Source organism: Macaca thibetana, chromosome 6 (assembly GCF_024542745.1).
Source record: "Macaca thibetana thibetana isolate TM-01 chromosome 6, ASM2454274v1, whole genome shotgun sequence".
NCBI lineage: Eukaryota > Metazoa > Chordata > Mammalia > Primates > Cercopithecidae > Macaca > Macaca thibetana.
Window position 1 is genome coordinate 71,782,945 of NC_065583.1, and position 26,858 is coordinate 71,809,802.

General features: G+C 37.2%; 2 protein-coding genes across 4 annotated transcripts in view; both read right to left on the reverse strand.

Annotated features, from left to right (window-relative positions):
• Positions 1–26,858, reverse strand: part of LOC126956139 (uncharacterized) — a 604,199-nt gene that overhangs the window by 264,857 nt on the left and 312,484 nt on the right. The window lies entirely within an intron of this gene.
• The window catches only part of MAN2A1 (mannosidase alpha class 2A member 1), a 175,378-nt gene that overhangs the window by 108,701 nt on the left and 39,819 nt on the right, over positions 1–26,858 (reverse strand). For 2 of the 3 annotated variants that reach the window (XM_050793036.1, XM_050793037.1), the window contains one exon: positions 477–604. In XM_050793036.1, coding sequence (XP_050648993.1) covers positions 477–604 — 128 coding nt within the window. Of the gene's footprint in view, positions 1–476; positions 605–15,245; positions 15,383–26,858 lie in introns of all 3 variants that reach the window. The other variant, XM_050793038.1, reaches the window with a different exon arrangement.

Consider the following 26,858-nt stretch of genomic DNA (forward strand, 5'->3'; position numbering starts at 1 on the left):
TTGTAAAGAAACCCAGCAAAACAAGCAGAACCCAAAGATACACTGCCCAGAAAATATAATTTAAGTCCCCTGGATCCCTGAATGCAGCCATACCTGCAGCTAACATATCTCTGTAACACTCAGTGACATAACAAATATCTTTCTTTCCTTTTTTTGCTGGAAAAAAAAAACTTAAGCTACCATAATTAGGTTTTTGCCTCTTGTCATCAAGTCTTAACATATAATTAAAATCCCAAAACCAATAGAAATATAGATAAATAATACATTAAACGAGGTAGATGATCCTAAAAGTGACTACAGTAAATCTATGTAACACAGTTTATGAGCTAAGAAATATCATAAATTAAAGAAGAATAAACTGTTCAACAACAATAACAGGGAAAATAGTTATTCAAAAAAAAAAGACAGAGACTCACTCACATTCCCCAAAATTAACTGTCCAAAATAGCCCAAATAAAGAATATACCAATACATACCTATATTATTTTCCAGCCACTGATGTCCTTCAATTAGTTGATCAATTAAGGCAAAATAATGTGCAGTGGCTTCATCAGGCATAACCCAGCCACCTGTCACAATTTCAAGCTGACCATTTTCTATTAAACTAGAGAGAAAATAACAAGAGTCCACATTAACAAATATAAGAAAAGTTCAAATAAAAACCTAAACAAGCATAAACATTAAGAACAGCCTTTAAATATAACCAGTATGTATACTAGTTGTTAAAATTTTTTTTTAAACCAGTGAATGAATTTCAACTTCAAGACCTCAAGATGGCACCCAGTGTCTCAGGTGACCTTTGCCCTTCTGTAGGAAAAGCCAGGCAGGTCATTCTGGAGGTTCCTTCCACAAGGATATAAACTCCCACACAGCCTCAAAGATTCTTTATGTCAAAAGCCACATCTGGTTTATTTATTTATTTATTTATTTATTTATTTTGAGACAAGAGTTTCACTCTTGTTGCCCAGGCTGAAATGCAATGATGCGATCTCGGCTCACTGCAACCTCCACCTCCCAGGTTCAAGCGATTCTCCTGCCTCAGCCTCCCAAGTAACTGGGATTACAGACAGGCGCCACCACGCCTGGCTAATTTTGTATTTTTAGTAGAGACGTGGTTTCTCCATGTCAGTCAGGCTGGTCTTGAACTGTCAACCTCAGGTGATGCACCTGCCTCAGCTTCCCAAAGTGCTGGGATTACAGGTGTGAGCCACCGCGCCCGGCCCACATCTGGTTTATTTCTGAATCTTGCAGAGCACATAACAAAGTGTTTTACACAGAGTATATGCTTGATGAGTGTTTACTGGAAGGCTGTCATTTTAAGCGCATTATTTATTTCAATATATTTTTATCAAAAAATCAATATTTACTTTAGTCCTTCTGACACTGATAAGTTAATCATTCAAACTATCCTAAAAAAATAACAAGGGTAAAGCTAGTAAATACCACATGACTCTGGGAATACAGATAACATCATAAAGCACTTTGCTCCAGATTCAGGTGAAATATAGGCTATATAGTTTATTTTTCATTATTGAGTGAAAGGTTCTAACAGCATCATTATTTGTCTACTGGGTATTCCTTTGCCATAATACCATACCAGGTAACAAGATCCCTAGTCCTAATAAAACTGTTTTGAGAAGATACTTTCCCCTGAGAAGAAAAAAAAAATCATAAGCTATTAAAAATTTGAAATAGTGCCCAAGGAAGCATAAAAGTCAAGAATTTAAGCAAGGTCTGGCACAGTGGCTCAGTCCTATAGTTCAAGCACTCTAGGAAGCCAGGACAGGAGGACTGCTTGAGGTCAGGAATTCTAGACCAGCCTGGGCAACATAGGGAGATCCCATATTTACAAAATAAAATTAAAAAGTTAGCCAGGTGTGGTGGTACATGCCTGTAGTCTCAGCTACTTGGAAGGCTGAGGTGGGAGGATTGCTTGAGCCTGTGAGTTTGAGGCTGCAGTGAGCTATGATTATGCCACTGCACTCCAGCCTGGAAGATACAGCAAGACACTGTGTCAAAAAAAAAAAAAAAAAAAAAAAAAAAAAAAAAAAAAAAAAAAAGGAAAGGAAAGGAAGGGAAAGGGAAAGGGAAAGGAAAAGGAAAGAAAAAAAAATTGAGCAAGTATCTATCTTAGGTGCCACAGACTTGCCAGCCTGCAACAAGATGGTTTGGGAAATGGGGTAAAATTTCAGAAACAAGCAAAGCAGCTTTAAAAAGGACATACATCACTGGATGCCTACAGCTAACAGCCAACTCTCAAGTCAAATTTAGTTGAAGCAGACCAGAGGCACAGAGGATGAATAACTATTTTCCTACAAAGCATATGATAGAAGCCACAACATTAACACAACATATAATTCAAACATATGCATGATCATATAACCAGTAACAGAGTGGATAATGGACATAATTTCTAAAAAAAAAAAAAAAAAAAAAAATCAAACAATAAATTCCCTGCAAACATTAAAGAAATAAATTTATGTTGCCATGGGGATCACCAACTAATATAATTTCACTTGCAGAATATGATAACTTACTAGAATGTCTAAAGAAACCCAATATCCAATCAAACTTCAGATTCTCAAAGGCCCAAATCAAGAACCTACAATGAAGAAACTGGAAATTTCTAAAATCCACACTTCTTTAAGAACACAACTAAATTCAAGGCTACTGGTCCCATCTTTACTGTCAGTAGACCTATGCATACAATTAGTTCTTTTTCTTATCTTTCTGGTGATTGCCTGATTTAGCCACAGTCTAGAGGCTATGGACCAAACCTGCCCCTTATGTCCTATGCTTGGCAGCCTGAGATGTCAGGACAGTATGAGATTTAGTATCTAATTATCATATATGGAAACTTGACTTCATTATTTCAATATCTCAATAAATAGATCTTTTGGAAAATTTCAGATATAAGTTCAGATATAAGTCAAAAACAAACTCTTTGCTGATCTTGAATAGAGAAAAAAAATTACAGATTAAGAAAACTAAAAATTAAGTGGAAAAAATTTACTTCAATGATAGAACTTTTCTTTTTTCATCTATATCAGTTTTAATAGACAACATAATTCCTGTCCCACAGGCATCAATGGTCTTCAAGAAAGTCAACCAGCCAAGAATTACATTATATACAGTAACTAATTTTCCCAGCTCCATTTGTTAATAATCCATATCTTCCCCCATGATGCCTGAGATGCTACTTTCACCAAAAATTGAATTCTTATCTGTACATAAAGGTTAAAGACTATTGTGTCTATTAATTTTGAGGAGGCATGAAAAACTTCTCACTTATTAAAATGTTTTCCAGCATTTATCTACTTTCTTCTCCCCTATCTTTCCCAGTCTGGCTGGTCTCAACTGCCCTCATAGCTCAGCTCAGAGACGTCTTCATGTGCACCCAAGCTAAACTAACACTCCCACTATACCTCCCATTCTATCCATCACAGTCTTTATCAGAAACCAGAATTACCTTGTTCATTGTCAGATCTCTATTCTTTCCCTCCCGACATCTACCCACTATTAGAACGTAAGCTCCAAGAGAACATGGACCAGAATGTGTTTTGTTCACGTTTGCATGTCCGGCACTCAGAAGCTTGCTTGGCAGATAATGGTCATTCAAATATTTGTTACATAAATGAGGAATTAATTAATAAGGCCATCAGTCTAATATTAGTATTTACCTACAGTTTTTGTATTAGAAAAAGCTCACAGATATTTGCAAAATAAAACAGAAAGAGAAAGGTCAGTCAGAATGAAGTTTCAATTATCTAGGTATGAGATGATATGATCTAGAATATGGTAGTGGTAATTATGAAATATGGAGGAGGAGGAAGACAGCGGAGACATTACATGAAAAAGTATCAACAGTAATTAGAAAATGATTGAAGATAGACGATAAGATTAATGCAAATATGACTTAGAGTTTTAATTCCAGGTGTCTAACGGAGTGGTAGTATTAATACACATATAGTGCAATTGAGTTGAGAAAGGAAGTCACTTTGTAGTAATGAATATAATTTGGACAGGGCTTTTTATGACAGTGTGACATTCAAAAGGAGTTAAGTGATAAAGAAGAGCAAGTTTAAGAAAAGGGGCCAATTAAAAAGTTAAGTTTCAAAGAACTATTAATAATAGAGAAAATAGGGAATGATGGGAAGTTAACAGAAAACAAGCAAAAGGAAAGTCAAAGATCAAGCTGAAGGAAAATATAAGAGAAATGGAGATAAGAAATGTTAAAGTAAGGGCAAAAAGAATAAATCTGAATTTAGCCTGAAACATTTTAGAAAAGAGGAATACAGAGCAATCTGTCCTTCCAGTTGGTAAAAGCCATTAAAAAGCTACCATAACTGTGACTTAGAAATAAACACATCAGTGAGTCAGAATAGGAAGTTGAAAAATAGATTTTCTTAAAAATTTACATTATTAAAATAGGCATTGAAGATTTATTAAAAAAAAAAAAAAACTAAAAACAGGACAACCATATGATCCAGCCATCCCACTTCTGGGAAAAAATCAAGTATACCAAGGAAAAAAATCAGTATACCAAAGGGATACTTGGACTCTCATGTTTATTGCAGCACTATTCACAACAGCAAAGATATGGAATCAACCTAAGTGTTGATTTAGATGAATGGAAAAAGAAAATGTGGTGTATATATATGCAACGGAATACTATTTAGTCATGAAAAAGTATGAAATCATATCATTTGTAGCAACATGAATGAAACTGAAGGTCATTCTATTAAGCAAAATAAGCCAGGCACAGAAAGACAAATATCCTATGTTCTCACTCATATTTGAGAGCTAAAAAAAAAAAAAAAAAAAAAAAAAGGTGATCTCACAGAAGTGGAGAGTAAAAGGACAGATACCAGAGGCTGGGAAGAGTATGTGACTTAGGGTAAGGATTGGGAAGAGGGGTTAAGAGAGGTTGGTTAATGGGTACAAATATGTAGTTAGATAAAAGGAGTAAGTTATAATGTTCAACAGCAGAGTAGGGTGACTATAGTTAACAACAATGTATTGTATATTTCAAAACAGCTAAAAGAGGACTGGAAATGTTCCCAACACTTAGAAATGATAAATAGTCAAAGTGATGGATACCCCAACCCTGACTTGATCATTACACACTTCATGCATGTAACAAAATATCACATATGCCCCATAAATATGTACAAATATTTGCATCAATTAAAAATATAAAAATAAAATAAAACAGCCATTGATTTAGTGGAGTAAGAATGAGTCATATTTTTTCTTTTTAAGACTCAATCAGAGTGACTTAAAAGCAGCTCATAAGAAAATGCCAAGATATTATGTCATGGAAGCCAAGGGATTCATATTTTAAAATACTATGGTCATACAGGTTTTTCAGAAAAATTGCAAGAGTAGGTCAAAAATAGACAAATATATCATATCATATATAAATGACATCACAATAGCAGGCCAGAAAGTACACAGGTTTTAGTTTTTCTAGTATAGTTTATTTTATAAGATAGAACAAAACACCCACCCCATGGAAGAAAAGAGACGACATTATTTTAATATGAACCATACTGTAATAGCATGATACCTGATAGAATAATCAGTTTAGTGAGTATTCCTATTTCATTAAACTGCCTGTTTTCCTAGGGTATTACCCTCTAACCCATCCACAAGAACAGAAAAACAGGTAATAAACCAGAAGATTCTTACAGGCAGGAAGGTTTGGTCTGATATAAAATATTTCCTGTGTTAAGCAAAAACACTTGCCATTAACAACAACAACAAAACCCAAAAACATCAGAAGGACACAAATTTGCCCTGAATTCTAGAACACATATGATAAGCACTTAAGGAAGCATCTGATGAGTGAAAGAAAAACAAGAAATAGTCCCCAAAAAACAAAGAAAATTGTCGACCTAATTATTGAGAAGCACAGCAATAACTATCATCATTTAGTGATAACTACAAAACCTAGGACTAGAAGTCTTAACAGAAACAATATGTCTGGAAATACTTTTAAAAATATTTACAAGCTCTTAGGCCCAGAGCAAAACTTAGAAACCCTACTGAACTTGGCAACCTCGGTTTTTTATATTAGAGATCAGGAGAAGCAGGCGGAACGGGACAAACAGGATTTTTAAAAAAGACCATCACTTTAGTCATGGCCCTCAGACAAGCGGACTTTTGGAGTCTCTGGAAAAGGGAAAAGCTGGAAAAATTGAATGCCTAATAGGGCTTGCTTCCAGTGCAATCTATAAGGACACTTTAAAAAAGACTGTCCAAGTAGAAGCAAGCCGCCCCCTCATCCATGCCCCTTATGTCAAGGGAATCACTGGAAGGCCCACTGCCCCAGGGGATCAAGGTCCTCTGAGTCAGAATCCACTAACCAGATGATCCAGCAGCAGGACTGAGGGTGCCCAGGGCAAGTGCCAGCCCATGCCATCACTCTCACAGAGGCCTGGGTATACTTGACCATTGAGGGCCAGGAGGTTAACTGTTTCCTGGACACTGGCGCGGCCTTCTCAGTCTTACTCTCCTGTCCCAGACAACTGTCCTCCAGATCTGTCACTATCCAAGGGGTCCTAGGACAGCCAGTCACTAGATACTTCTCCCAGCCACTAAGTTGTGACTGGGGAGCTTTACTCTTTTCACATGCTTTTTTAACTATGCCTGAAAGCCTCATTCCCTTGTTAAGGAGAGACATTCTAGCAAAAGCAGGGGCCATTATACACCTGAACATAGGAGAAGGAATACCCGTTTGTTGTCCCCTGCTTGAGGAAGGAATTAATCCTGAAGTCTGGGCAACAGAAGGACAATATGGTTGAGCAAAGAATGCCCATCCTGTTCAAGTTAAACTAAAGAATTTCGTCTCCTTTCCCTACCAAAGGCAGTACCCCCTCAGACCCGAGGTCCAACAAGGACTCCAAAAGATTAAGGACCTAAAAGCCCAAGGCCTAGTAGAACCATGCGATAGCCCCTGCAATACTCCAATTTTAGGAGGACAGAAACCCAACGGACAGTGGAGGTTAGTGCAAGATCTCAGGATTATCAATGAGGCTGTTGTTCCTCTATACCCAACTATACCTAACCCTTATACTCTGCTTTCCCAAATACCAGAGAAAGCAGAGTGGCTTACAGTCCTGGACCTTAAGGATGCCTTTTTCTGCATCCCTGTACATCCTGACTCTCAATTATTGTTTGCCTTTGAAGATCCTTCAAACCATGTCTCAACTCACCTGGACTGTTTTACCCCAAGGGTTCAGGGATAGCCCCCATTATTTGACCAGGCATTAGGCCAAGACTTGAGCCAACTCTCATACCTGGACACTCTTCGGTACATGGATGATTTACTTTTAGCCGCCTGTTCAGAAACCTTGTGCCATCAAGCCACCCAAGTGCTCTTAAATTTCCTCGCTACCTGTGGCTACAAGGTTTCCAAACCAAAGGCTCAGCTCTGCTCACAGCAGGTTAAATACTTAGGGCTAAAATTATCCAAAGGCACCAGGGCCCTCAGTGAGGAATGTATCCAGCCTATACTGGCTCATACTCATCCCAAAACCCTAAAGCAACTAAGAGGGTTCCTTGGCATAACAGGTTTCTGCCGAATATGGATTCCCAGGTGTGGCAAAATAGCCAGACCATTATATACACTAATTAAGGAAACTGAGAAAGCCAATACCCATTTAGAAGATGGACACCTGAAACAGAAGCGGCTTTCCAGGCCCTAAAGAAGGCCCTAACCCAAGTTCCAGTGTAAAGCTTGCCAATGGAGGAAGACTTTTCTTTACATGTCACAGAAAAAACAGGAATAGCTCTAGGAGTCCTTACACAGGTCCGAGGGACGAGCTTGCAACCCGTGGCATACCTGAGTAAGGAAATTAATGTAGTGCAAAGGGTTGGTCTCTCTGTTTACAGGTAGTAGCAGCAGTAGTGGTCTTAGTAACTGAAGCAGTTAAAATAATACAGGGAAGAGATCTTACTGTGTGCACATCTCATGATGTGAACAGTATACTCACTGCTAAAGGAGACTTGTGGTTGTCAGACAACCGTTTACTTAAATACCAGGCTCTATTACTTAAAGGGACAGTGCTGCGACTGTGCACTTGTGCAACTCTTAACCCAGCCACACTTCTTTCAGACAATGAAGATAGAACATAACTGTCAACAAGTAATTGCTCAAACCTATGCCGCTCGAGGGGACCTTTTAGAGGTTCCCTTGACTGATCCCAACCTCAATTTGTATACTGATGGAAGTTACTTTGTAGAAAAAGGACTTCAAAAAGCAGGGTATGCAGTGGTCAGTGATAACGGAATACTTGAAAGTAATCCCCTCACTCCAGGAACTAGTGCTCAGCTGGCAGAACTAACAGCCCTCACTCAGGCACTAGAATTAGGAGAAGGAAAAACGGTAAATATATATACAGACTCTAAGTATGCTTACCTAGTCCTCCATGCCCATACAGCAATATGGAGAGAAAGGGAATTACTAACTTCTGAGGAAACACCTATCAAACATCAAGAAGCCATTAGGAGATTATTATTGGCTGTACAGAAACCTAAAGAGGTGACAGTCTTACACTGCTGGGGTCATCAGAAAGGAAAGGAAAGGGAAACAGAAGGGAACCGCCAAGTGGATATTGAAGTCAAAAGAGCCACAAGGCAGGACCCTCCGTTAGAAATGCTTATAGAAGGACCCCTAGTATGGGGTAATCCCCTCCAGAAAACCAAGCCCCAGTACTCAGCAGGAGAAATAGAATGGGGAACCTCACGAGGACACAGTTTCCTCCCCTCAGGATGGCTAGCCACCGAAGAAGGAAAAATACTTTTGCCTGCAGCTAACCAATGGAAATTACTTAAAACCCCTCACCAAACCTTTCACTTAGGCATTGATAGTACCCATCAGATGGCCAAATTATTATTTACTGGATCAGGCCTTTTCAAAACTATCAAGCACTTAATAGTCAGGACCTGTGAAGTGTGCCAAAGATATAATCTCCTGCACTGCAGGCCATACATTTCTATCCCTGTATCTCTAACCTCCTTGTTAAGTTTGTCTCTTCCAGGCAAAGCTGTAAAACCACGAATCGTTCTTCAAATGGAGCCCCAGATGCAGTCCATGACTAAGATCCACCACGGACCCCTGGACCAGCCTGGTAGCCCTTGCTCCGATGTTAATGACATCGAAGGCACCCCTCCTGAGGAAATCTCAACTGTACGACCCCTACTATGCCCCAATTCAGCAGGAAGCAGTTAGAGCAGTCATCAGCCAACCTCCCCAACAGCACTTGGGTTTCCCTGTTGAGAGGGAAAAACTGAGAGACAGGACTAGCTGGATTTCCTAGGCCGACTAAGAATCCCTAAGCCTAGCTGGGAAGGTGACCGCTTCCACCTTTAAACACGGGGCTTGCAACTTAGCTCACACCCAACCAATCGCATAGCAAAGAGAGCTCACTAAAATGCTAATTAGGCAAAAACAGGAGGTAAAGAAATAGCCAATCATCTATTGCCTGAGAACACAGCTGGAGAGACAATGATCCAGATATAAACCCAGGCATTCCAGCCGGCAACGGCTTCCCTCTTTGGGTCCCCTCCCTTTGTATGGGAGCTCTGTTTTCACTCTATTTCACTATATTAAATCTTGCAACTGCATATATACATATATATATATAAATATTTATATATATATATTTACAAGCAGTAACAGAAAAGCTATGTTAACCTAAAAAAGTACCATACTCAATGCCACTGTTGTTAGTGATAATAAAAATAAAATGAAGACGGATTGTAGCTGTACATTCACGACTAACAATTTTTAAAAAGTAATGAAAAATACCTGTTCTATAGAAAAATTTACTTAGAATGAATACAGGCACTTCCAAGTATTTCCATTCACAGTGTTCAACAGGTATCAACTGAACTATTTATCTGACAGGCAGGGGAATGCAAAAAAATAAAAAAATAAAAAAATAAAAAAGATTGTGCCCACACCATAGGGTCTATTGCTTAGTTTCTACCAAGACACTCTGTCTATTTTACATGTACACTTCATGATATTTCCTAATAAACATGAAATCTAAAGGCCAAAGTGAAAGGATATTGGGTTAGTAAGGGAAACAAAAGAATATATTTATCTAACAAATCCAGAAACTAAGAAACCAGGAACTAATTTTCAAAATTAACAATACTTATGTTTCACTTTTTACAATAAGTTGACTTGTAACTAATGGTAAAAGACATTAAAATACCACAATGTTTCTATTTCAATGATGAGAAATTTGGTATAGAAAGCTTAAGAAAATTACTGATCAAAACTAAGCTGAGCGTATCTGTCGCTCCTCATTTTACCTAAAATGTAGAATTTACTGCAAGGCACAACAAGCTGCAAATTATTTTCTCTGAGTGTCACTTTTTCCCCTATGTAGAATCATCAGACATTTGGAATTTGGTCACACACAGAAGGACACACTCAAAGAGTTTTTCTCCCTAACGGGGAAATTGTTACAGACAACTTTGTAGCAAACAATGCATCCTTTAGCAAGCTTCAAAGAATCACAAATTAATTTCACATGAGAAAACCAGTTGAATTTCTAATCACACATCTGGAGAAACAGGAAATAATACAAGATGACATACAGTATTTCATTCTTAAATTTAAAAAAATTTTTAAATGGAAAATTCAAAAACATAGAAGCTACCAATGAATCAATTTATACCCTAAAGATATTCTGCTAATCAGATTCTCTGATTCATATTCCTTTCATGGAGAATATCTAGTATGCAGGGAAAAAGATTTGTTTTAAAGCCCCTCATATAATGATAGGGGAAACTCACTGTATATTTTTGAACACTGTTGATACGTATTGATACAGATTTAGTATATGAGGAACAGAGGGCAAATTAGTCATCTCTCATCGTTTCTTCCTCATTGCAATCCAGCCACATCCCCTTCTTTCAGCTAGCTGTCCATGCTGTCCATCCGCCTGGAATGTTTTCCCTTCAATTATTTGCCTCATTGGTTCTTACAGGTTCCTTAAGGGCTGTTACTGGCCACCACATCCCACCCAAATTCAACCTAAACTGTTATCTTTCAGAAAATCTAACTTTTCTTCCGTAACATTTACAAGAAAATTTAATTGCATATTTGTATGTTTACTATCTTTCTATTCCAACAGACTGTAAGTACCATGAGCGCAGGAATCATATTTGTTTTGTTCATCATTTGACACTGATTGTTCCTATTAGTATAAAATTGTAATAAATGGGTACCAATAATGCAAAAAAAAAAAATGGGCAAAAGATACAATGCAGATATTTCAGAAATAACTGATAAAAATGACAAGAAATTTAATCTCACTCATAAGGAAATGCAAGTTAAAACTTCATTAAGATGCCACTTTTCACCTATCAGATTAGAAAGATCGAAAAGTTGTGTAACATACTGTGATGTTAAGGATGTAGACATAAGTAGTCTCACATATTGCTGGCAATTACTATCAACCTGTAAAATGCATATGTACTTTTATCCATGCTTACTGAAAATGAATCAGAAAATACTGTATTTTAAAATAAGAGCATTATATACACTAATGACAAAAGATACACTAAATACATTAGCAAAAGGCCAGAAATAAAATTGGGAGTAGTTAAACAACTAGTCCCATTCATATAACAGACTTTACTAAAAGATTCTCCAAGATGTATGTTTAAAAAGCACTGGTACGACGCCCATTAGGGATGCCTATTACGTAAAATAATAAAACAGCAAATAAGTGTTGATAAGGATGTGAGGAAATTGGAAATCTGTGCATTGCTGATGGGATGTAAAATGGTACAGTAGTATAGAAAACAGCATGGTAATGAAAAAATTATGCACGAATCTTATATTACACATGTCCTTATACTGCCCTTTGATTCCTTGGTGCAATTCCACATTATTCCCAGGCAGTATACCCTACAGAAAAGGTATGTCCACTTGTTTGTTCTAAAACAATTTGGGGAAAGCCCTACAGAATAACGTTTTAGGCAACGAAGACGACAAAATCATACAGCTAAATGTTGATTACCTTGTTAATCAAATGAAACTGCTGTACCAACCCTCTCCCCCGAGCTCTGCATTATCTTTGTATAAAATTAGATTATAGAGATCATGAATACAAACAGATGTTTTCAAAGATAAAAGTTAAGAAATTACCTAGATCTCCAAAAGTAAGAGATTAGTCAAGTCAACTCATCCATACAGTGACGGAGCATTATTCAGCCATTAAAAATGATATCACAGAAAACTAGTGAAATTCATAAATGTTTAGAGTATTTTACAAAAAAGCATGATATAAAAATATAATAACAAAAATACAAGCAGCACATGTACAGAATTACTGCCATTTTCATGTCAATGCTTATCATGCTTGTATTTATGTCGATGTAAAATGTTTAAATGTTTTACTCTGCCAAAAAAAAAATACCTAAAATGACAGTGATTAAAAAAAAAATTAAACATAGAATTACTATATGATCCAGCAGTTCCAGTTCTGGGGATGGAAAGAAGGGACCTGGACAAGTATCTGCACACCCATATTCACAGCAGCATTATTCACAGTGGCCAAAAGGTAGAAACCACCCAAATATCCATCAAAGGATGAATGGATAAATAAGCTGTGGTATGTATTAGGTTGGTGCAAAAGTAATTGTGGTTTTTGTCACTACTTTCAATACATACAGGGGAGTATCATGTAGCCTTAAAAAGGAAAGAAATTCTGATACATGCTACAACATGAATGAGTCTTGAAGATACTATGCTAAATGAAGTAAGGCAGACACAAAAGGACAAATATATGACTACATATCTAAGGTACCTAATAGAGTAGTCAAACTTGTAGAGACAAAAAACAGAACAGTGGTTGCGAGGAGCAAGAAGAACGGGAATTACTGTTCAATAGGTACAAAGTTTGCATTTGGGGTGATGATAAAGTTCTAGAGATGGATGGTGGTAATAGCTGCACAATGGTGTAAATGTTGTAATGCTACTGAACTGTACACTTAAAAATTGTTAAAATAGTAAATTTTATGTTATGTTTATAATTTAAAAAATAGACCCACTCAAAAAAAAAAAAAAAACACAGCACAATGTACATGGCATGGTATCATTGTATAATATATATGCCTATGCCTTTATGTACATGTGCATATGTTTTCCCATACATCTACAAAATAAATACGAGCCTGGTCATAGTAGTTACCTCCTGTGAAAAGAGCAAAATGACAAGGAGACAGGAGTGGCTGAGTACCGTACTTTTCATTGTGTATCGTTTGTATATATTGGGACATATATTAAAAAGTAAATTAAACCAAATTTTTTTCTCGAGTATAAATGTTATAACCTGTGTTTCCTAAGCACTGAAAACTAACAAAATTGAGGCCAGATGCGGTGGTTCACATCTGTAATCTCAGCACTTTGGGAAGCTGAGGCTGTCAGATCACTTGAGGTCAGGAGTTCAAGACCAGCCTGGCCAACATGGCAAAACCTCATCTCCACGAAAAATACAAAAATTAGCTGGGTGTGGCGGCACATGCCTGTAATCCCAAGCTACTCGGGAGGCTGAGGCCCGAGAATTGCTTGAACCTGGGAGGCAGAGGTGGCAGTGAGCCAAGAATGCAACACTGCATTCCATCCTAGGCAACAGAGTAAAGCTCTGTCTCCAAAAAAAAAGTAACAGAACTGTAGCTTAAAAATAGGCATGAAAATTTCTTTAAAAACATGTCTTGGGGCCAGATGTAGTGGCTCACATCTATAATCCCTATGCTTTGGGAGACCAATGCAGGAGGATCACCTCAGGCCAGGGGTTTGAGGACCAGCCTGGGTAATATAGTAAAACCCATCTCTACAAAAATATAAAAATTAGCCCAGCATGGTGGCATGCACCTGTAGGTCCTAGCTACTCAGGAGGCTGAGGTAGAGTATCACTTGAGTCCAGGAGTTTGAGGTTGCAGTGAGCTATGATAGCACCACTGCACTCCAGCCTGAGTGACAAAGACCCTGTCTCTAAAATTAATTAATTAATTTAATAGAAATAAAAATAAATTTCTCATATGGTTCAATAATCTGCAAAGTTTTAATAAGCAGGGGATGTATTTTAAATCTTTCACTGTATAGTAAACAATACTTCATTCATAAAATACTCATTCAAAATAGGTTGAAAAATGTGAAAGAGGTTAAAGAATAAAATTTAGAAACTCACTACCTTGATATATATGCACAAAGGGTTATGGTAGCCAGAGTTTTTAACCAAGTTAATTTACTTAACATTATACCATGAACATCTTTCCATATCAAGAGAGACATATATCATTATGTTTATTGTATTGTACTGTATTATATTATTGTATTTATTATATTTTATGTTTATAATGTATTACATTTTCTAAAATATTTTTGAGATATAACAATATACAATACACATATTTTCAGCCTCATGAATTCTGACAACTGTAATCACTACCCAAAATAATATACAGACTACTTCCACCAATTCAGAGAGTTCCCTCATGCCCCGTTCCAATCCACACTCACCACTCACCTTGCCCCCAAAAAACATTCTGACATTCTATTTCTATCACAATAGATCAGTTGAGTCTCCTCTCAGAATTCATAAAATGGAAATCAAACAATATTTACTCTTCTGTCTCACTTCTGCTTAACATTTGTGAGACTCATCCATATTACTGTGCATTTCAGTAATTTATCATTTTTTACTGCTAGGTATTCTATTGTAGGAATATACAACAATTTTTTAATCCATCACCTTGCTGAAGGACATTTAAAGTGTTTGCAGTTTGAAGTTACTAGGAAAAAGCCTGTATGAAAATGTCTGTACAAGTCTTTATGTGAACTTGTTTTCACTTCTCTTGGGTAAATTCCTAGGAGTGGAGCCCCCAGATCACATGGTATATATTTTAAGTTTGGAAAACTCTTCGGAGGCTTTTCAGAAAGTCGCCCCCATTTTACATTCCTACCCGCAATATATGAGAGTTTCTGTTGCTACACATTCTTGCCAACTTTTGACGTTGTCATCTTTTTTATTTTAGCCATTCTAAAAGGGTTGGAAACAGTATCTTCTAGAAGTTTTGATATGTATCTCCCTGATGGCCATGATTTACCCAGCTTCTACACACACACCCTCGCCGCTCACCCTCCCCAACTGCTGCTGTCTAATAAATGTCTTCCAGGTGTTTGAACATGCCCTTGTTAATCCCTGGCCCATACTCACCATTCTCTTCTCACAACCTGAAATTCCTTCTCTGCCCTCTGACACCCACTTCTTGACTGGCTAGTTCTAGTCATCATTCAGGTTTAAGCTTGAATATCATTTGCTTCAGGAAGCCTTCCAAGACCCTCTTCTTGCCTCTATAGAAGAAAACCCTTTATTGTTATACTGTGTTTAATTACATGTCTTCCCTGCTCTTTTCTGAGGGCTGGGACTAGGTCATTCTTGCTTATCTCCTACATTTCTGAAGCATAGCACAATAAATATTTGCTGAATGAATGGTAGAAGTAAATAAGGGAAGTCTTCAGAGATGAGGTAATATTTCAGCTGAGTGTTAAAAATGAGTAAGACTGAAATTATCCAGTGCACAAAAGGAAAAAAACAAAAATCCAAGCTGAACACAGGCAAATTCCTAAGAAGCACGAAACAGCATGTGTCTGAGGATACCCGTGGCTCAGAATGCGTAAGAGTAGAGTGTGAGGCAGGAAGTGATTGGAGATAAGGATGAGCAAGTTGGGAAGAATCAGACAGAAAAAGTCAGTATGTGTCCGGCAAAGGAGACTGGCCTGTTCCTTTTGAGACTGAAGCACCATAAAGCATTTTAAAGCAAGCATGGTGGGACTCGTATATTAGAAAACTAATTCTGTTGATGAAATGGCAGATACTTAGAAGTGGCACAGCTGGAAATGGAAAGACAATCTGGAGGTTTTCACAATAGTATGAGACAAGAGCAATGGAGATGAAAAGCAAGGGTCAGAGTCAGGAGACACTGAAGAGGTAGAAGTCACAGAGCTTAGGGACTGACTGGATGTCACAGGAAAAGGGAGGTGGAAAGGCAGAGCACCACAGAGGTAGAGACTATTTGCCCACTGTTTCTGGGGCAAGACTGCCTGGCTTGGGTCCTATTTCCACACTTACTAGCTGGGTGACCTTGGGCACTTTCCTTAACACTCCTGCCTCAGATCCCTCAACAAGAGAATGAAGATGATAAAGAACCTTAACTCAAGAGAATGCTAGAGGATTGGCTGAAATAAATACAGGAGTGCTTAAAATGTGCCTCGAGTGCCTTACACAGTAAGCACTCGAGTGTTATCTCTTACTATTGCCACTAACTAGAGAACAAGAAAGAAGTCCAGGCTGGATCTGTAGATCTGGAAGTAGTCCAAATGCCTGGTAATTAAAACAACAGTGTGGAAGAGCGTGCAAAATGAAGAAAACCAAGCAGTGTTCTCCAACAGGTGAGAAGAGGAACATTTCGGAAGTAAGCAGAAGAGGAAATCGGAGAGGTAATGAAAAAGGAACGGTCAGCAGTGTTAGAATAGACCCGAAAGTGAAAGAGCTCAAGGTCACTTCAAAGCCAAAAGAGGAAAGAATTTCGAGGAGAATGGAGTGGTCGATGTCAATGCTGCAAAAACATACTCTCTGAGGCTTGAGAAAGTATCCAAGGGATGGATGGAGCACCTGAGAAATCCCTCATGGCTTTTACAGGTCTCCATGACATAAACAGATGCCAGTGGTTGAAGGGAATGAGAGGTGGAAGGATAACCGCCTTACTCAAGATGACCTGGAATTGAAGAGGTAGGGATAGAGCATATACTTTCTAAAATAAACGTAAACCACTACTTTGACTATTAGAACTAAAGTTATTTTAGACCCTGATGCATTGCTTTCAGTGCTTTGATGAAATGCTAAATATCTTTAGATTCTAAACTCAATCCAAATCTGCAAATGACTTTGAATATCACAAGACACACTGTAACTTCCCATTGCTCTATAAATTTTACAGCAACCTTCAGTTAAATACCAAAAAATCCAACCTGCATAAAACATATAATGAATTAGTCTCAATAAGAACATTAATAGTCCAATTTCTCAGAAAACCCAGGATGCACATTAGTTAAGTTTGGATTCTTATTTAAGAATGTAACATCAAATATTCTTCTGATTTCAAGAAGCAAGCAGAGATAGTTGAGAAGACGGTGGAAGGTTCACTTAAATATGAACCTAGGGAAAAAAAGGTAAGAAGATAGTACAAAGATTATATAAATAAAGAGTCTGCATTCTTGCCAAGGCAATGAAACCCACCAAATTGGTGAAGATAAAAAATATATACTATCTGATGGTTATCTTCCTCCTAGCAAACATTTGGAGCCCTTTTTAACACTAAAAGATCCACAAAGAGAAACTGGTCAAGACTTTGGTGAATATACAACCTGTTCTTAGATTCTAACAACTCGGTGGGTTTCTCCACTCAACACTGGTCTCAATAGCAAGAGCAGATGCAATATAAAAGCTGTTTCAATATCTCAGAGCCCAGAGAGGAACAATGAATATGTAACATGCTGTATGCTAGTCAAAGGAAATGCCAAGGCTAACGTTTCAGCTGCTTGACTCTCAATAAGGGTTCACATTTTGATGTATTATAAACATCATGCAGTATTTAACTGCATTTAGCCAAAAATATTCAAATGTGAAGGCTAAAAAGTTTTAAAAAATTACTACACCAGTCATTTTCAAAATAAAACAAGCGTAGAAGATAATACACTGATTATTTAATGGAAGGCAGCTTCTTTTAAATCCACTGGATATGTATCACCAGTAGGTACCATGATTATAACTGACTAAATTATTTCAGATCACACAAAAAACAGAAAATGTAGAAGTTGTTTACATAGATCTCTCTTCAGTTAACTAGATTTTCACTTTTAAAAGCTTATAGAGTTGAATAATAATGCTGCTAGGGGGAGAGGATAAGAATCAAACAAGTCACTGCTAGAATAGATCATGAGGATCGTTTGAGTTATGTTTCTGTTAAGTTCCCACAATCAATTGGTATTCTTTAGGGACAATGAAAGCTTACGTGGAACTCTGCTGGAATTAACAGGTTCTGTTCTGCAATAGCTAGCTTGCAAATTTAGGTACAGATATTTAATCCATAGCTCATCTTCAAAAAGAGAAAAACAAGCCACCGCATAAGCATTACACCAGAAGTCACACAAAAAAAATCTACTAGTAATGCCACTTAGTACAAGCTCAGAATTTTAAATAACAGGAGCAAACCTAAACATCTATTAAGTTTTCCTCCGAAAATATACATTTAAGCAACTAACACTAAGAATGTTTTGTTCAAGTAAGTGTTGGGGGTGGGGGAGATACTATTACTATAGTTCTACAAATAAATGTAGTAAGTGAATAAAAGTGAATTATTAGAGCTAGAAGAGAGAGAACTTTAGCAAATCTTGATCAGAAACAGAACTCATCTTCTCTAATCTGGCTATAATATATATATATTATATATATATTTTCCTTCAAGCAAAATGATACCATTCAGGATCAAGCCTATATTCCAGAATATTTTCCAATGCCAAAAAAGCTGTTCTCAGAAGGAGTCTGAGTGAGACAAAGATTGAGCACTAGATTCTAATCTGCAGTCCCCTCCAATATCTTACCATCTTTTATCTTTACTATTGGACTGATTCATGAAATTGCCATTTTTGTATATCAAAAGTAGTCAAATATTGGCAATTTTATATGGCTCAACCTAAGAAAAATAACCAACAGAATAAAAAAAAAAGAAAGGGCAAAAACTTGCATCCAGGTAGAGTCAGGAGAAAGAGGCCATCCGCAGGCCATAAAATTGGCAAGATTTCTGACAGATATGGTACAAGTAAAACTGAAATAATTCAAGTATTGACCTGCAACTGCCCTGCATGAAAAATCAGCATGGAATCCCAGCATAAATAAGAAGATTCTGAGAGATTCTGTCAACAGCTCCTAATCTGAAGGGCCAAGGGCTGAGGCAAAGCTGAATCTTGGTACAGATAGTAATCACAGACTCTTCACCCTCATGGCACTTGTGTGAGCCCCCCTCTGCAGAAGTCTCTCTGCCCATGCACTTAGACTGCTGCAGAGGCAGTCTCCTTAATGAAGCCATGCTGCGCGACAGCCAAGCATGGCTGGCCCCACCTGACCACAAGCAGCAGGCAGCAGACCCAGTTTCCTTCTGAGGTGGCTGGACTCTGTGAAGCAGCACCTTTGGACACACATCTCCTACCTGGCTTACAGGCCACACAAAAACAAAGCTAGATGGAGAAAGCCAGCCCCAGGCTCAGCAGCTACACCAAAGAAACAGAAAACCCTTCATAGATGGGGCACTCCTTTTTCAATCTTCTCATAGCCCAAGCTCCTCTCTTCTCACACCCTGTCCTATTTATAACCAGGGCACCTTCCCCAACTGCTGATCCCTGCATCTCATATAATCTTGCAGGATATAATTCTCCAACAGAGGAACTAAGGAGGCATCCTAAGTTCCTATCAGCTAGCTTTCTGGTTTGCAAGCAATACAAACTGACTGTGGATAGTGTCTTGAACACAGAGAACTGAAGACAGGATAAAAGTGCAGGCTTAACTAAGGGCTGAAGGAAAATGAGAGAACACAGGGATCTTATAACAGGAAGAGTCTTGCAAATACAAGGTGCTGTGAGGAATGACCAGTAAACATTCTTCTGTTTCTGCTTCCCTCCCTCCATCTGTCAGCCCTCACTTCACTCTCTAAAGATTCAAAGCCCTGGGAAATAACATGCTGATTAACTGAGCTCAGGTCACAGCTGACTTGTCTGGGCTAGGACAACAAGGAGGAGCTGAACTCTTTGGGTGAGAGACCACTTCCCAAAAGGAAATTAGGTGAAGTGGATGCTGGTCAGCCAGTAATAACTAATACCCACAGCCAGGAAACTGAAAGTATTTGGTTAGAAAAGAAAGGGATTCAAGGCAAGTTACACCATGTTTTGGGACAAATTCCAGGTGTGGATACAGCTGTTGTTGCTTGCAGATAAATAAAAAGGAGGAAAATACTTGGACTTATGGACAACAATACAAAAAGCACAGAAGTAAAGTTAGAGTCAAACACTCAAAGCCAGAAAACACTCAATACCAGAGTACTGAACTGAGGGGGTGGTAGGGAAGACTCTTGGGAAAAAACTCCCAAAACATAGTAAATATAACAAATTAAAAATGCATATGAAAAAGAGAGACTAGAGACACAATAACAAGGTAAAATAAATGAAACAAAAGCAGTAGTAAATTAGTAAGCACAGAACACATAAGCTAAAGAAACATTTGAATTGATTGATGGGAATCTTAATGGAAAGTTATACATACCTAGATATATAACCCTTAGTGAAAATTTAAAATTTCATAAATAAAGTAAGTGAGCATGGGGAAAAAGTTACCTTCAATGAAGCATTACATAAGAAAGCTTTAAGACAGAAGAGAAAAAAAATTTTATAGATAAAATATCCCATAATAGGGACTGAGCACAGTGGCTGATGCCTATAATCACAGCACTTTGGGAGGCTGAGGCAGGTGGATCACTTGGGCCCAAGGGTTCAAGACCAGCCTGCACAACATGGCAAAATCTCATCTCTACAGAAAATACAAAAATGAGCCACCGTGGTGGTGTGCGCCTGTAGTCCCAGCTACTAGAGGGCTGAAGTGGGAGGATCACCTGAGCCCAGGAGGTTGAGGCTGCAGTGAGCTGTGATCATACCACTGCACTCCAGCCTTGGAACAGAATGGGACCCTGTTTCAAAGAAAAATTAAAAATTAAAAGAAAACTCTCCCATTATAGAAGACTTCAGCATTAAGAATTACATATGGTATCCAGGAGAAATACTCAAAGTCTCAAATAAAATTTTAAAAAGCACTAATGTTCATTGGGATCTTAAAATGTGCCAGGCATTGTGCTAAGCATGGTGTTTGAATTAATTCAATCCTCACAAAAACCAATAAAATTGGTTTCAATATTATCCTCATTTGACAAATGAAGAAACTGAGGTATAGAAAAGTTAAATAACTTGCTCAAAGTCAAACAGTAGATGGGACTTGGCAGAATTTGAACCTAGGCAGCCTGGTCCCAGTTCCCAGCCTTTAGAACCACCAAGCTGACAGTCCTTCAAGTAAAAAGGACAGCAAACTCAAGCAAACGAACAACGAAAGTGGTAGTATAATAATATTAATTATAAAAAGGAGAAAAGATGGTGTCAATGATGACACATACAGTTTACAATAAAGAAGAATAAATCTTAGTCTAGGAGTGCCCACCTTGCAGTCTCTGCCCCACAGTAGATGTTCGGGAAGTGTCTGTTGAATGAATGAATGAGCTAATACAGAAGCCAACAAAGATCAGGCAAGAATGGGAAAACAAACACACACACACACACACACACACACACAAAATATCCAAAAAATAAAAGCTGACAGGGGAACAGTAGCAAAAAATAAGTACAGTCAGTTCTGCTATAAACACTTGTTTTGAAAATGGGAATGAGTTCCCAGGTGATTGATTACATAAGGAAATAAATTTTGCCTTGCTTATGCACAATTCAGTCTCCAAGAAACATTGATGAAGGTACAAAACTTCCCTCAGCTGAACAAAGCTGTATAAGGAATGCACAAGGCACACAGACACACCTCAAACATCTACCAGCTCCCTCAGTTCATCAAGGGTTATGAGCCACAGTCATCCACATGTGCTATTCAACTTTCCAACAGACTTCAGCTAACCTACTTGCCATTACTTTTCAGTAATAACTCGAATCGATATTCCTTCCAATACACCCTTCCACAAGCAAACTTTAGGCCTTTTTCAAGGTAAACTGGCATATTTATTTATGCATTTTTAAACCAATTTAACACAGGCAAAATTGGATTTGCATCTTTATTAGGTTTCCATCTCTTGTGTGTGTCTACGTCACTAATGAAGTTTTAGAGTGCTATGCTCTAACTGTACTTTTTCATGAGCCCTGGGTTTAATATTGCACAATTTTGCATAACACGATTTTTAAGAATGTGTATATAATATGACAGCAAAACTGAGTGTACAAAGATAAAAATAGCAATTGTAAAATACTGAATTAGCAGATACCAAACTCTATATTCTACAAACACCACCTTTTCAAATACCAGTAGAGGCTTCATCAACATTGATTACACATTAAGTCATAAAAAAAAATTCAAAAAACTCTAAAGAATAAAAAGTATACAGGCCAGGAACAGTGGCTTATACCTGTAATCCCAGCACTTTGGGAGGCCAAGGCAGGTGAATCATTTGAAGTCAGGAGTTCAAGACCAGCCTGGCCAAAATGGTGAAACCCTGTTTCTACTAAAAATACAAAAATTAGCCAGGCGTGGTGGCGGGTGCCTGTAATCCCAGCTACTTGGGAGGCTGAAGAAGGAGAACCACTTGAACCTGGATGGCAGAGGTTGCAGTGAGCTGAGATCACGCCACTGTACTTCAGCCTGGGTGACAAAGTGAGACTCAGTCTCAAAAAAAAAAAAAAAAAAAAAAGTATACAGTCCATACTCTATGGCCATAAGACATTAAAGCTAGTTTATAATACAGTATAACCGGGAAAAAAAAGAACTTGCAAATTGAAAATTATTTTTCTAACATACTTAAATCAAAAAGAAAACAGTAGTACAGTTATTAAATATTTACAAAAAAATACAATAAGAAAATAGCATATAAAAACATATAAAAAGCTACTCAGAATATTGCTAAAAGGTAAACACACAAATGAACTTATTAAGTAGACTGGTTCATTTAGCATTAGTGAAATTGAGTAGAAGGAATTACGTAAAATATAAATAGGTTCTAGGAGGGTAAGGTGGGCAAAAACCAGTAAAATTAAGTAAAAAAATGAAGAAAAAAACCAGATTCCCACAAGAAGCAACAAAAAAGCAAAAATAACTACAGATGGGATAAATTCTTAAATCAGAAACAATCTGAGAATATCTATAAAATTATTTTCTTTAGAAAATATGAAATATTATTCACGCTCAAGAAGTAGAGTTGAGGTCTTGCCCACTCACCCAAGCTGGAGTGCTAGCCTCCAATTCTTGGGCTCAAGGGATCCTCCTACCTCAGCCTCCCAAGTCACTGAGATTATAGCCATTAGCCACTGCACTTGGCAAAAAACTTAGCCTATGTGGTTTTATAAGACAGTTATTAATGTTTAAATGTTGCAAACTACTGTATCTAAACTACAGATTCAGAAATGTTGATGTGATCTGTTTGGCACTGTGTGTGTCTGTGTGTGTGTGTGTGTGTGTGTGTGTGTGTATATGTGTGTTTGCGTATGCATGCACATGTGTGCATGTCCTGGTTTAATCTAATTAATAGCTAACATTTCAGCATTAGTGAAATTGAGTAGAAGGAATTACGAAAGATGAAAGCAGATAGGTCAAGAGTAAAAATTGGTAAAATATAAATAGGTTCTAGGAGGGTAAGGTGGGCAAAAACCAGTAAAATTAAGTAAATCAAAATGAAGAAAAAAACCAGATTCCCAAAAGAAGCAACAAAAAAGCAAAAATAACTACAGATGGGATAAATTCTTAAAATCAGAAACAATCTGAGAATATCTATAAAATTATTTTCTTAGAAAATATGAAATATTATTCACGCTCAAGAAGTAATGTAAGACCTAAAGACCTAAAAAAAAAAATTTTTTTTTAGAGTTGAGGTCTTGCCCCCATCCCATTAAGAAGATAATTCGCGGAGCAAGGGATGGATCCGAAATAGCACGGCCCGACCCAAGCTGGAGTGCAGGGGCATGATCACAGCTCATGGTAGCCTCCAATTCTTGGGCTCAAGGGATCCTCCTACCTCAGCCTCCCAAGTCACTGAGATTATAGCCATTAGCCACTGCACTTGGCAAAAAACTTAAAAGTTAATCAAAAAATTACCTTTATAAAACAAACACCAATGCCTATGTGGTTTTATAAGACAGTTATTAATGTTTAAAATGTTGCAAACTACTGTATCTAAACTACAGATTCAGAAATGTTGATGTGATCTGTTTGGCACTGTGTGTGTCTGTGTGTGTGTGTGTGTGTGTGTGTGTGTGTATATGTGTGTTTGCGTATGCATGCACATGTGTGCATGTCCTGGTACATTAATCTAATTAATAGCTAACATTTCAATGTAAAAATTCTAGGTATTTTACATAATATTTTGGAATTCTAGCTTGTCTTGAGTAACTGGAGGGATATCCTGACAACTCTGGTTCCAGTGAACTCCTCGAAGAAGGAGAACCAAGACACATAATTGCCAGATTCACCAATAGTTGGAAATGAGAGGAAAAAATCTTAAGAGCAGCCAGAGAGAAAGGTCGGGTTACCCACAAAGGGAAGCCCATCAGAACTAACAGCAGATCTCCTCGCAGAAACTGCTCCAACCAGAAGAGAGTGGGGGCCAATATTCAACCATCTTAAAGAAAGAATTTTAAACCCAGAATTTCATATCCAGCCACAAACTAAGTTTCATAAGTGAAGGAGAAATAAAAATCCTTTACAGATAAGCAAATGCCTTAGAGTATTTTGTCACCACTAGGGCCTGCCTTACAAGAGATGGCAGCACATGGCTAGAGTGGATGTGGCTAGCCCCTTTGGATGAGGTAGTTAATTAATCCCAGTACTCATAGAAAATATACCCTTCACTTAAAGTACCTTCCTAGCCAAACCTGTAAGCATTTTAAGCCTCCTATCAGGAGGAAAAAAAAAAAAAAAATCCAATGGAAATCATAAAAATTCAATTCTCCCCAAATTATCTTTAAATGTTTACATCAATTTTCATCAAAATCCAAGGAGATTACTTTTTTGATGGAGTATGAAGAATTTAACAAATTAATTCTAAAGCACTTTGGGAAAATTAAATGTTCACTCATTGAAAGAACTTTTTAATATAGTTAAGAATAATGTATCATATATTTCAAAATAACTAAAAGAGAATTCCAATGTTCCTAACACAAGAAAATGATAAATGTTTGAGGTGACAGATATCCCAATGACCCTGATTTGATTATATGTTATATGCTTATATTAAAATACCAGATGTACCCCATAAATGTGTACAACGATTACGTATCCATAATAACTAAAAATAAAAACTAAAAACATAAAAACTAAAAACAAAAAGACGAGAGGGAACTTCAACTGTCAATTAATGAAATATATCATAAAGGCACAACAATTGCAGTCAAACAGGGAAGTCCATGAAACAGATCAAAATGCCCAGGAACTAAAGCATATTTAAATACAATAAAGATTGCACTTCAAATCACTAGAAAAGGATGGACTAATTCAACCTTGGGGAGGCAGGATGGCGCAGTGTGCAAAGGAGACAGTCTCTGGAGCTGGACAGTCTGGACCACATGGAATACCAGGCTGCCCTGTGACCCTGGACAAGTCAGTGTCCTGATGTGTAAAACAAGGATAACAATTGTACCTGTTTCACAGAATTGCTTAGAAGATTATTATCTACAATTTGTAAAGTGCTTAGAACAGGTACTAATACAGTAAGCGCTGTATAAGTGACAGCAAATAAATTAAAGAAAACAATTCATTAAAAGATAATAATAAATAAATTAAAAAAAAAAAAAAAAAAATTGAAACCAAAAAAAAAAAAAAAAAAAAAAACCCAAAAAAACCAAAAAAAAAAAAAAAAAAAAAAAAAAAAAGTTGAGAATGTGATATGTAACTCCAGGGGATACATGGAGATCAGAAAACCTCCCATCGTAACATATTTTTTTAAAAATCAGTTTTTTGGGAAATAAAAAAATCCCTGAAAAACAAAAAAAAAAAAAAAAAAAAAAAAAAAAAAAAAAAAAAAAAAAAAAAAAAAAAAGAATGGTAAAAAAAAACCTCCCATCGAAATTAGGAAGAAAAAAAGCACTATTTATTTGACCTCTAGATTGGAGAAAACTTTTTAAAACATGACAGCAAAAGCAATATCTGAAGAAAACAGAATAACAGATTTGAGAAGATAAATGTGTTAAAATTTTGTATATCAAACGCTTAAATATGAAAATAAAAATTTGAGAAAAAATATGAGTTAAGGAATATATATAAATACTCCTAAAAATCAGTAAGAAAAAGTATAATAGGCAAGTCACAAAAACCTTCACCTGTATGAGAATATATGCAACATTGTTACCAATGAAATATAAAAATTAAAATGAAAATTTTCAACCATCAAATTGGCCAACAGTTTCAAAAATTATATTGCTGACCAAAAAGCAAATAAATTGATATTTTCTATATGGAAGACTGAAAAATACACTGAAACAAACTTATACAGGAGTCACTTTAATTATATGCTTTAAAAAAAACTTTTAAACTATTAAGTCACTTTGACCTAGTAATTCCATTTGTGGGACAAAGTTGGAACATAAGATTTTTTTCCCCCAAGGCAGAGTCTCGCACTGTCACCCAGGCTGGAGTGCAGTGGCACTATCTTGGCTCACTACAACCCTCTGCCTCCTGGGTCCAAACAATTCTCATGCCTGAGCCTCCTGAGTAGCTGGAATTACAGGCGTGAGCCACCATATCTGGCTAATTTGTTTGTATTTTTAGTAGAGACGGGGTTTCACCACATTGGCCAGGGTGGTCTTGAACTCTTGCCCTCAGGTGATCCGCCCATCTCGGCCTCCCAAAGTGCTGGGATTACAGCAGTGAGCACCCAGTGGAACATAGGATTTAAATGCAAAAGATTCAAATGGCTTTTTCAGAGATGAACCAAAACCAATGAACATGGTATGTGAAGAAATATTTTAAGTT